The 12807-nt window shown below is 32.6% G+C and overlaps 1 protein-coding gene across 2 annotated transcripts in view; it reads left to right on the top strand.

Annotated features, from left to right (window-relative positions):
* LOC100746926 (SAM and SH3 domain-containing protein 1-like) overlaps positions 1-12807 on the top strand; it is a 376143-nt gene that overhangs the window by 356071 nt on the left and 7265 nt on the right. Inside the window, exons 9-12 of one of the 2 annotated variants that reach the window (XM_012383825.3) lie at positions 2237-2303; positions 4740-4905; positions 5640-5868; positions 10438-10536. In XM_012383825.3, coding sequence (XP_012239248.1) covers positions 2237-2303; positions 4740-4905; positions 5640-5868; positions 10438-10536 — 561 coding nt within the window. The remainder of the gene's footprint in view (positions 1-2236; positions 2304-4739; positions 4906-5639; positions 5869-10437; positions 10537-12807) is intronic. The other variant, XM_033319973.1, reaches the window with a different exon arrangement.

Here is a 12807-nt window from a genome sequence, read left to right as displayed (position 1 = left end):
TCATTCACTTCAATAATAGATTACGAAATAATGGAACTGTTTCTGATATGGACTGGGAGTTGCATGCATAGGAGTTGTTTCTGATCAAGTAATTCTCGAGTTAACAGGTTAGTTAATTATGTTTCAACACCTCAATTCCTACACAGGTGTGAATTCGATGCGTCCGACTATAATTATCACGCTTGCGAATCACATATGTATGATCGATGCTGTAGCATTATCATCAAGAACCCTCATGGGTTCTTAGTGTTTCTCGTATCCATTTACGTTATAACTATTCATTTAATTTGTATTCAAATATTTATAATAAGAATAATTATACTTATTACTATGAAACATATAATAAATCCAGGTATATTTTTTGTAGTTCCATTTGACATAGAAAAATATTTGAGTATTTATTACATATTCTGTTACTTATAATAATTATAGCTATCAGGGAATATAAAAATAGAAACAGAGCTAAGATACTAATCCGTGTTTGTGAGACTAACATGTCTTCGTTGAATATAATACTATCAAATATATATTCTTTCATGAATACTACTCAAACAATAAATGACATTAGTAGGGAGATTAACAGAAATGCTTTATTTCTATTGGAAATCTTAACTTCTGTCACTTATCTCGTTTTAATCGTTTGTCATCTTAACTCCGTCTAGCGATCATCCACCATTTGTTATTAGCAAGTATTATAAGAAAATAACAATGATCCAACTTCGAACTTCTCACTAAATTACTATCCGGAAGGTCGTCTATAGTAATGTAACTGTATACTATGTATGTACTATATAATCGCAAATAACCCTGAAATAAGAAATAGCTTCTCATACTAAACAAATGACACGAATTGTCCGCGTAAAAGTTGAACTTACGCGTCTAAAATGTCATATCAATGACTTGTATAATACTTGGAACAAGAAAAGAAGCAGAAAGTGGAGAAAGGGGAGAATGATGACGAGGATAGTTGACGAGGTGGTCGCCCACGGGATTATCCCGCAGTTTCTCGCGTGGCAAAGGAGAAGTCAACCGGTTGGTGGAGAAAATAGAAGGTAGGGAATAGGGAGGGAAGAAAAGAAGATCCTCCCTAGGGAGCAGTAAACCTTCGAAGGTAGAAGTGACACTAAAACTTTTACACGGATACAGACCTTTATTTCCATATTGTTCGCAACCTCAAAGGAAACTCTCCGTTTTATTTCTTCCTATCTTTTTCTGCCTGTTTGAGTAGCCTAGGGCCAAGAGAAGCCAGTCAGTTTCGGCTAATTTCTGGGGGGCCCTTTTTCAATCCCTTCAATTCTCTGAAAGGACCAGGCTAACTTTTCTCGCATATGCGTGTATGGAATCGTCAGTTTCGCGTAATTAAAATTCGGACCCCGCCTGCCGTTACCATAAACTGTACATGTAGACGCGATACAACGGCTACCCTTCGTTCTTTCTCCGTTACAAACTTCCTGATGAACGTTGGCAATGTTTCGTTGTAACAATGTATCCTCTGGGATGGACTATTGTACACGGAACTTCGTATTTTTTATAATATTATGTTTTGCTTCTGTGCTTCTTTTAACTTATTTATTTTAATCTTTCGCGCGATATAGGTAAATAGCATAGGAAAACAAATAGAAAAGTAATAAAATGTATAAATTACGATCATCTACAATTTTACAATTTAACGGATTTGTAGATTTTAAATTCTATATAATGTATATCGATGAATCGATATTTGAACACCTTTCCTTCTACAATGCGAGGAACAACCATATCATCACCATAGAAAGGCAAAAAATTTATATAATAAGAATTCGCTGATTTCTTCGTGGCCTATGAGGAAAGTTTCGTTTGCATAATACAATAGTAAATGTGGTTAGAATTCAACCAACTTCAAAAAATTCCAATAGATGGAACCGTCTATAGATGGTTCAGATTCAATCAATTTAAAGAAATTCCAACAAACGAAATCGCTCACGACTAAATCAGATTGAATCAAGTTCAAAAATTAAAAAAAAAAATGAAGTTCAGATAATGAATGTTCTATTATAAATAAATAAATATATTTTCATAATAGTGCAGTGGCGGACCAAGATTTTTATAATAAGAGTTCAGAGTAGTGGGGTCACCGTGCTGCAGGTTCAGTCTATTTCAAAATATTTCAACAAATTTTCCATTGTAAATTAATGTATATTCTAATCACGTAGTCGAACGGAGATTCATTCACGCCCTCGTTATTGTCCTGTTTCAGATACTGAGGGACATCCGGCAGGGTTTAATGCAGCTTGGCCGAGACGGACGGGGTCAGCTCCCTGGAGGTAAGTACGTCAAGGAGTGTAACCTCTAGCTAGTTGTCGCCTTGTCTCTCTGCAACTTATAGCCCAGTCTCCTCGAACCAACCAGGCCACGTCCTTGGTACGTTCCTGTGTGCGTGCTTCTGTTATAGTACACGACCAGTGTGTCTACCTTGAGCAGAACTTGCACGTGCCAGCCAGTCTGAGAATCGACTCCCAAACGCCTGACACTTCGTACGTTTCACCCGCACCCTCTAGGGACTCATTTAACGCGTTCGTTCTACGATGCCTCTTCTTCTGTCCCTTTCCCGCTTTCTTTTTCTTTTCAAGAAATCTCGGTGCACTGAAACGAAATTGCCGCCGTAGACAAAAATTCTCTTAAACGGAAAAACTTTTGAAGGAATGTCTTCTGCTTGTTTTAGGATCCGAATGGAAGTTTAGGTTAATCTTGTTGTGAGATGTCAAAGACGATATGTATATCTTTCTTCTCGTTCTACTTGAATTTTTTGTAAAATACCTTGCAACTCTTCTAGGATTCTCAATCTGCTTTTATTCGTATTATAAATGAATATTAAGAATCAAAATTGGTGTGCACATTTAGGATTTTGTTGACTTTTAATAGTTTTCAATCAGGTAACCCGCTGTAATTATTTTCAGTAAAGTACTAGCATAAATATTGAGTAGCTCACGTGTGTGAAACATTAAGAATCCACTATCAATCCGAAGATTTATAACGTTGCTTTAATTTTTTGGTATCACTTTTTTTCAGACAAATTATATCATTGAATACTTTTTTATTTATGAAAACAATTTTCAAAGATATTCTTAACAGGTCTTTCGTTGTTATTTTTTCTTTCTCCTAGTTCTTGTACTTTTATAAAGTTTATATGAAATCTAAGTATTGCTAGCTTTATGTTAAACCTTCTTATTTACATTCATATTCCTTTTTAAATCACAAAAATCTTTTTTACGTTTGATCTCTAGTTATGTAGTAATTGTGAGTATATTTATTATATCTATAAATTGTTTGTAGCTAAATCGATGTTATTTCTAACTATCTAATTATCTTATAATAATACTCTGTTTAAGCGATTTTATTTATTCCTACTTATATGCATTATTTTACTACTTGATCCTATAAATCCTATAAATCAACCTATCTTCTCCATTATGAAGGTATATAAAAAAAGCACTTGATCAAATATAATAACATATATCGGGTGTCATAAAGAAGATCAAATAAAGTATCGAGAGTAATGTTTCCAGGATCCTTTAAATTTCCTATTACCGATTTATCACTGACTTGGGGAGTTTTATTCGCGATCACGTAGTCGACGAAGGCAATGGTACCAAGCCACGAAGCCCCTTCTATGTTCTGGCTAATCTCGTTATCGTCAACAACCGTCGACTGCTTTCTCCGCGGCTCGCTTTCCCGATCCCCTCATTTTTTCTCGCGCCCACACGCACGTGCACGATCCTCAGACGCTTGATTTCGCTCAGTCTTTCGCACCAGCAACGGCACTCGAGGTCTTCTCGCGTCTCGAATTACCACGCATTAGCGCCATGCTACACTTTACCAAACGAAACACCGTGCAATTTCTCCGAGAAGAATTTTTACCATCCACTATTGCTGCGCGAAACGATAAAAACCGTTTGATAAGTTGATGTTGATAGAATTTCTCTTTAGGAGTAAGAATAAAATAGAAAGAAACAGAATGGAGGTTCAAATTGCTTGAGAGGAAGAGAGCAGTAAGACTGGCTTTATTAAATTGCATATTTGTTTTCAATTCGTTTTTTAATATTATTGTTGAATTATCAATTTCATACATTATTTTTTTTGTATATATCGGTCGAACTGAAAAGCTCTACTTTTTATCAATTTTTCAATTTTTTTATATAAGTGCTCGATTGACGTTCAATTTTGAGAAAACGAATTATTTATTTTCGTGAGATCGTTTTTTAAAAACGTATGACGTAAATAATAGCAAATTACGAGATAAATTAAGAATTTATGAAATTGATCAATGTGTCTTGTGAATGATTTATATGCTTAACAGATGTTTAAAGATGTTAAAAAATATGCTTAATGGTGTTAAAAAAAAAAAAATGGTAGTAGAGATAGGCTTATTTTTCTATATTTAAAGTTAATTAAAATCTTGTATTTTCATTGAACAGATCGAAATTCTAAAATTTTTATATTATTATATATCTAAGATTTTATTTTATCTGTATATTTGTATTTTAAACGTAATAAATATTTTTTAAATGAAGTTTGGCCAATGTTGCGTTTGATATCAGCGAACATGTGTTTTTAATTAAATGTAGAGAAAAATAAATACTTATTGTCGTCATTTAACTTCAAATTCACTAATATTAATATTAAGAAATTAGTGAAAGAATTTATCGTAATATTGCTGCTTTGTATTTCAAGGTAATGACAAATGTATTTTTAATGTTCAGATGACACTTACATGTACGACGAGGATGCACGTTGCGGAGGAGGACTGGGTTTGGGTCCTGGAGGTCAACACTGGTATGACGAACCTCCATATGAGTCAGACCCCGAAGACTTCCTCATGGGAGCCAGTGGTGGTCCTGTACCAACAGCGACTATTCAAAATGGAAGGTGAAGCCCGCAAACATTTTTAATCATATATAACAAAATACATAAAGTTTATGAATAGTGCTAGTCTTATAGTTTAATAACAAAACGAATAAGAACCATACATGTCTATAAAACGTACTTGCAGATTATTTCACGATATTGAAAATTTTAATGTAAATTTCTCATAATATTTGATTCAACTAAGTATTAGATCTTCAATATTAACGTATACATAACATGAAGTATTATTGCGCGAAATCAAAGGAAATTACTAAAAAGTTAGAAAATAAGTATTTTCTCCAGATTGTCTTTATGTTTCTTGTTCAAATATAAAACATAAGTTTTAATAAAAGCGGTCTTTCCCAACTTTTCTTCTTTAACGTTTGCGTCATATTTTATAAATTATTTTTAAATACAATACAATTTTTGTATGATGTTGAATAATGCAACACCTTTATTAAATAATATAAGCTACAAATAATATTTTACATATTTTCTTTTATTCTTCATTTTAAAAAGTTTCGACGTATTGAATAATATAAATTTCTTATATAAGTATAGTGCTTTTAATTTCACAATATATTACTTTCATGTATTAGTTTTTCTAAATGGGCACGTAATAAATGATTAATGATTAATGATAGCATAAAGCATAAAATTTTAGTATCGTTCATTTTTAAGGATACAATTTTGAAACTAATAGTATGTAGAAGAAATTTTCGAGAGCTTGAGAAAATGCTTGTATTTTGTTTCAGAGTATGTTTCACGCTGAATTTAAGGCCAGAAAACAGAAGTGAGGGAATTATTTCGCTTCGAACTGCCGGAGACATCAGTCTCCCGCGAGATCGTTCCAGGAAAGGTGCAACTTCGACAATGCGAGGTCTTATTGTGCCACAAGGTCATAATAATCCACCAGCTATCATACCACTTACGCACTCGAGAGCTTCTCGAGAAAGTGGAGACTACGCGAGTAGCGACGTCCAGGTAAGTTCGCATAAAGAAATCCCTTTCGAAAGATATTGCATATAGTCTTATCACAGCAACAAATGGTGTGAACTCTAAGGCGACATTCAAGCACTTTATACATATATGTAGCTCGCGATAACGCAAATGGTATTCTTAAGCACTCTTCGTGAAGCAGTTCATGAAATTTTTATTTTAGAGGCAAATTCAAAGGATTCTGGTAAAATATTGTACAAGAAATTTTTTCCTATATTACAGTATTTTAAACAATATAAAATTTACATATTTGTGTTACAATTGGTTTAATAGCATCAAAAGATTGTATATATTCCTCTTGTACTTTATTACATACTATGAGAGATGTATTATTAACATATTGGTAAATATATGACATAGAACTATAACGCTTTAAAATCAAATATTGCTAGAACATTAAGTAAAATGAAGAAAGTTTTTATCAGTTATGAACAGATACGTAAATCGAATAAGACACGTATCAAACGATAGAGATTTATCTATTAATTTTGCTGTTTTACTACATACGAGTATATACGATTCGATAAATTTTCCTGTAGTAGCTTACTACGTATGTCAAATTTACTTTGCGTTTATTTCCAAATATTGACATCGTAGATATGTTGGAAATCTATCATAAAACAGAAATAAATCCACGTTTCAATATCACGTTCAATTCAAATTTTACGTGTCAGGGGAAATTATACGTCTAATAATATTATCTTTATCCTGTCTTTGTCATCGCTAAGAGATGTCAGAATCATTAATATTTACGCCGTATGGTGTTACATGAATCGTTCAGTTTTTAGAATGCAGCGTATGAATTTAAAACTGTCGACTGTGTCGGTGGACACGAGAAACGAACAATAACTTATAAGAATGAAAATCAATATATTACATGTCAATTTTCAATCTTATCTAAATAGAGACACAAAATGGTGAAAAAATTCAGTTCCACACAAGATCATTTCAATATTCGCCAATTTCTAATATCGAGGTGTGATTACATTTTCCTAACCACTACCTTCTCGTTTACTTAATGAAACCGAACCAGAACTGCATACCGTTCCATTTACTTCGCATACGCAATACCATTGTCGAAACTTACGGATAGGTTTCGAGCGTGGTGCTTTTACGCGAGCAGTACGTACACATCCAGGGAACAAGCATCAACATCTTGGAGTCTAGAATCGGAGATTTCTGCAGATTAGACGCATAGCTAAGCAGACGGGTCTAGTATTCATGAATATGGATTTTTCCTACCGGTTAGCTGTGCACCATCGAGGCTTTCGTCTTTAGTATGGTCTCGCTGGTACTATCTATTAACAAATCTGCCTCTCTTTCTCTCTCTCTCTCTCTCTCTCTCTCTCGCATTCACGTACAAATAGATAACTGTGTAAACTAACACAGTTATATGTGTATCTATGCGAATCAAACGATACGTCCCATCCTCGCAACACTCTTTTCGTTGAGTTCGCTTAACGAACCGAACATAACGAATTGGATGTTCTGAAATTTTGCAAATCGAATATTCCAAAACTGCAGATACCACTGTTTAAGTAAAAAATGCATTTAACGAAAAACATTCTTTTTCAGTAGGCTTTGGTACTTTTTGTGCGTATTTATTTTTACACAACTAAAGCTATGTTGGAATATTTTTCTTTGAATGGATATCAGATATTTTGTACTCAGTATTTTTGGTTATTATTGAATGTGGAATATGAAATATTGGGATTTGTGCAAAGGTAAAGAGTAGGAAGGTGTTTTACAATATAATTAATTTTTATAATAACCTCGCAGAGATTGTAGCTTTACAAATTTAATTTCTACACAGTTTCTTAGATTTCCCTCAAATTGTATTAACATGTAACATTTAATTTAAAGTGTTACCTATTCTTATGAATTTATCGTTAATTTTCTTCCATTTCAATGAATGCATTACGAATTATGAATTTCAATCTTTTATCTTCATCTCAACCAAACTGTTTTCCAACAAACTTTTTGCTGGTAAAGTTGGCTCACAAGTGGTTCATCTTGACCTCCTTATTGTTGACGTCCATCGCTGCATTTGTACAGCACAATATTGTAATTAAAAAAAACTCACTTTATTGATATTGCTTAATATTATTAGTATTATAATAAAAAATCCAATTTTTTTATTATTAATACAGGTCAATTATCTATTTATCATCGTAACTAATTTATAAGTTTATACTATTAAATTAATGAATTTGAGTTGTGATTAACTTTAAGCAGAATCCTTGGGATGAATAATCTGACCGTGGAAGCGGAATATGTAGCTCCTGTTTCCTATTCTGACATCTAGGCAGAACTGACAACCTCATTCTCTATTTCTTTCCATACATATACTCATACATTGACACGCCGAATACTAAGTGTATCATTAATTCATGTAGATATGCGTAGCCTGCAGTTGCTATCTACTTGTGTAACATGCAATTTCTTTTTATTAGTGTACTAAATGGTCGCCACGGTTTTACTGCTTTAAACAATGCAACTACACTTTCTTACAAGCAACTTCGGTAAATCATGCAAATTAGAGGTATTAAATAAAAATGCAACAAGCCATTAGGAATCATTTTCTCACTTCATAATCATTTGTACAAAATGGATTTCTCATGTGTGTAATTGTTTACCTTTTCCCGTAAGAAAATATTATTTCTATTTAATTCAAACGTTTTAGGAGTGACTTGTGCTAATCATTTAAACAAAATATGAAAATTTCTCATATCCTTTTAGGATTAAAACAACCTCTTATCATACTGTAATTTTTCCATGCTCCTGGAAATTGTTTTCGAACTTAATTTAGCTTCCGTCTTTAAAAAAGATTACTTTTGTCGTTTGTTCAGTGAACTCTTCGAATAACATCTAAGCATTTAAAAGTCTGACATATTCGAAATCCAAACAATCGATTGCCGTGTGATTTCTTAATAATTTTGTTACTGTCAAAGTATTGGATCTTTATCGAATCATCGCAATAATCAGTGCAGTGTATAGTACTAGTATTATTGTTATAAATAATAGAAGTATTATACGAAGACAAGAATAACGCACAAAACATTTGACAATGATTATCAAATTGGCTTAATCTATCAAGAATGATAATTCTATAGCTACTTACAATTTATCACGTAAGATTTCACAAGAACTTATGCAACGCCTGTAAGATCTCTTTTCATATCAAATTTAACGTTTTTAGTTTCTACCAACGAGACAAAGTAAAATTTGAGTGTGTTTCAATGGAAAAGAAAGTTTTTTCATACGAAGACTAATTGACAGCAGTGCTTCATGAACTTCACGGTGAATGGCTGAGAATGCAATTTTCAGAAATTTAATTCAAAGTTTTGGAACATCTAGTGCGCTGCTCTCAGTTTCTGCTACGTATTAAGGTGTCTTATCGCAAGTTGTACGGCCCTACGATATTAACAATATATCAGGAGTTTGTACATAAAGGCATACTTTCAATTCACAAGAGAATGCTTTATCTTAAGTTTTCCTTGGGGCATGTTTCGATGGAAATTTGATACATTTTATTTTTTGCTATTATAATACTTTAAAGTGATTAGGTTCTCACACTTCTACATGTACATGTAATACGTCAATTATATTTTTACACGAAGATTATTTTAATAAAAAACAGTTACCTCTAAAAGTGTTTTGCGGTTTGAAATAATGTTTTAATAAAATAAAATATTTTCATGCAATTGAAGAAATTAAAAATTGAATGATTTGTATAAATATCAAAATGTCAAAATGCTGGATGAATTTTATACGACTGCGACTCAAAAAATCAAGAGTCCGATCGTTTTAAAAATCTATAAAACGTTTGTTGGTGTTAACAGCACAGTTTTTTACGTTCTCTCGTGGAATTTAAAACATTGAATTCAGGTCCACCAATCCCTTCCATTTTCTTCTTTAAAATCACAACAGCGTTGCTTACATAATGAACCAACTTATGTTTCAAATTATGTTTTGACTCTATTGAATAGTTAGTATTTCTATAATTCTAAATAAAATTGATAACGATTAATTTAAATCAATTAAAATAATTCACGAAATAATATTAAATGATTAGTTTAAATAAAACTCTTCTTAAAAGCAATAAATAAATTCAAAGATAATAAAAGAAATCTCCAAGAGAATAGGTAACTTACTAAAATTGGAAAATTTCAATATTAATACTAATCAGGATACATCGAATGGATAAAATAAACCGACACAAACAATTTAAATATGACCTAACTTCATCTTCTACGAAGCTCATGGCATGCACATCTTTTGGGCTGACCCTCGTATATGCACGTATAGCAACTACTTTATTATATTCACGACACATACTGTAACACGTTTTGCTGTATTACTCGATCTACATTTATATATTACATGGTATCTTTTCACGTTTGATTTTGAACTAGCATTTTTTCTTTCCATAACGACTCTTGATCTCCTCTTTCTCTAACGAGCATTTTACGTGCTACTAGACAAAAATAGAGCCCGCTTCTCCTTTTACATATCCATGAATTAGAACTGTCTCTGCGAGTATCAACATTTTAGAGCCGGAGTAGCGGCGAGGAAGGACTATCGCCGAGCCAAAGCAGCGACTACGAGGATCAAGAAGAACTCGAGAATCAACACTCGGCCGCCGTACACACAGTACGTGACATATACAAGTCCTCCTTTCACAAAAGTGTCTCCTTTCTCTCGAATTTTCTGTCCTTTGTCGTTTCATTCTTTTTTTTTGCATCAGTATGTTTGCATGATCCGTGGCTGTACTTAGAACGAGTGTTTAAATGTACGGTACATAACACTAACCAGCGATGTTTATTCTTGCTGAACTGATGCATGTTCAAGGGGTTTGTAGCAAAGTTACGTCGGTTTTGTATGAGATGCGAAAAACATGAGATGATTTGTTCGTTATCCGTTTTTAGTTACTTTAGGGAAGATTATTTTGTAGTAATTATTCTTTCTTTCTTGTTTGGTTTTATATTGGTTAATGGACTGTGATTAATTATTCGAATTCATGTACTTATGAATATGATTAACACTAGAACTACCAAAATAGCGAGAAGGGTTAATACGTAAATATATTTTAGATTTTTGTGTAAAGAATTATAGAAGTGTATGTTTGGGGATTCGAATAATTTTTGATAAAATATACGGATTTCGATTACTTTGGTACAAATTTAATCGGTAGTTCTAGTGTTAAAATCATTATAATAAGCATTTCACATTGAATGTTTTATATATTTATCTACTAATCTACTAATTAATAAGGGGATCAATGACGCGAAGTACTCTGCAGAAGATAATTCAACATTATGTATGATCAAACAATATTTAAATAAATATTAAACTATTTATTACATATACATATTATAATATGTTTAAAAATATAAATTGTTATTATGTCGTAAGTAATTTAGAAGAAAATTCTTATTGAACAAGTTGAAATAAATTTTGAATTCTGAAATCCAACCATATCACCAATATGAAACTTGGTCATTTTTAAGAATCAACAATTAAGAATGAATTGAATGGGTCAAAACGTCTATAAAAATGAAAATGAAACCGACATTATTTTTCTTTTAACTCAACATACTATAATTGTGGTTATTCTAATGTTTACTATACATAGACATCTAGGATAGTTCCTTCCTTAATTTCTTGTATCTTACCTATCCTCTAGGGTAAGTAATTTATTCACATTATTAATATTCATTTTCACTCATCTGGTTGATCTCTCGTACAACGCTTACATGGCAATAACATTTAGTCACGTTTGACTTCTCTGCAATAATTTTTGTAAAACATACGTTCGGTTTACTCTCTCCAAAAAAAATCACTTCCTTTTAAATCTCAAACCAGATCGGTGAAGTCGATATCAGTTCAAAGTAGAATCGATTGCATGCATGCTTTTGTCATTCGAATTCGTACTGTTTCATTGAATTACTTGCCAGATACACTTTAACCGAGTAGCTAGCGTTTCGTTAAAGACGTACACATATCGAAAAACACAAAAGTAGACGCTTTTGTACATTATCACAAAGATATACAGTTACACAAGTGCGTCTACTCCACCGACAAGTCGACAACGACGTCAGCTCGAGGTCCGTCAGACTCTGTGAATCTTCCACGGTCGTGCCTTACGCATAATCGTTGCATGTTCTCAGTATCACAGAACGATCTCGTTCGAATCACGAAAAAGGATCCAGATCTCAGTCCCTGTTGTAAAAAGATTTCATTGACAGACTTTGCATCGATCATCGAGGAACTACGCGAAACGAACTGCCTAGAATTCGTAACGTATGGCCGAGTAAGGTGCGTTTAGACCAAACGAGCAAAGACACAGAGGGTGAGCGTCTGATTGTGCTCGTTTAGTTAAATGGTCGTTGAGCAATCTGTTCGTAAACTGATTTACACCAGAAGAGCTAAGAATACGTTCTTTTCATATTATTATTCGACCACTGGTTATATAAAAGTACATGTGTCTTTTTTTCTATTGATATGTTGTATGCTCCATCAGGTATAGAATTTTTTGTAAAAAGTAATTATAAATCGAAATATAGAAATTTGATATATATGTGTACATAAAAATAGCGTTCGCTAGTACTTCGACAAGAGATGTAACTCAAATAAATGAGTGAAGAGTTTATATAATTCAAAAGAATCATATAAAATGTATACGGGCATTTCCGTGCAATCCGAAATGAAGTGGAAAAGTAAAAATATGGAAAAGACATATCTTTATACGATCTATACAAAATATGTTAATGTGGATGTTAATATGCTGCCATACGTTACCATATCATGAGAAAAGCAAAATGTTAAAATTAATCTTCGTTTCTCCATAACTCCAAAAGTACGCTATTTAATATCTCATATCCGATAAAAGAAAGAAAAAAAAAAAAAAAAAAAAAAAAAAAA

The sequence above is a fragment of the Bombus impatiens genome, unplaced genomic scaffold, assembly GCF_000188095.3.
Source record: "Bombus impatiens unplaced genomic scaffold, BIMP_2.2 scf_0222, whole genome shotgun sequence".
NCBI classification, from domain to species: domain Eukaryota; kingdom Metazoa; phylum Arthropoda; class Insecta; order Hymenoptera; family Apidae; genus Bombus; species Bombus impatiens.
This window is presented reverse-complemented; position numbering and strand designations above follow the sequence as displayed.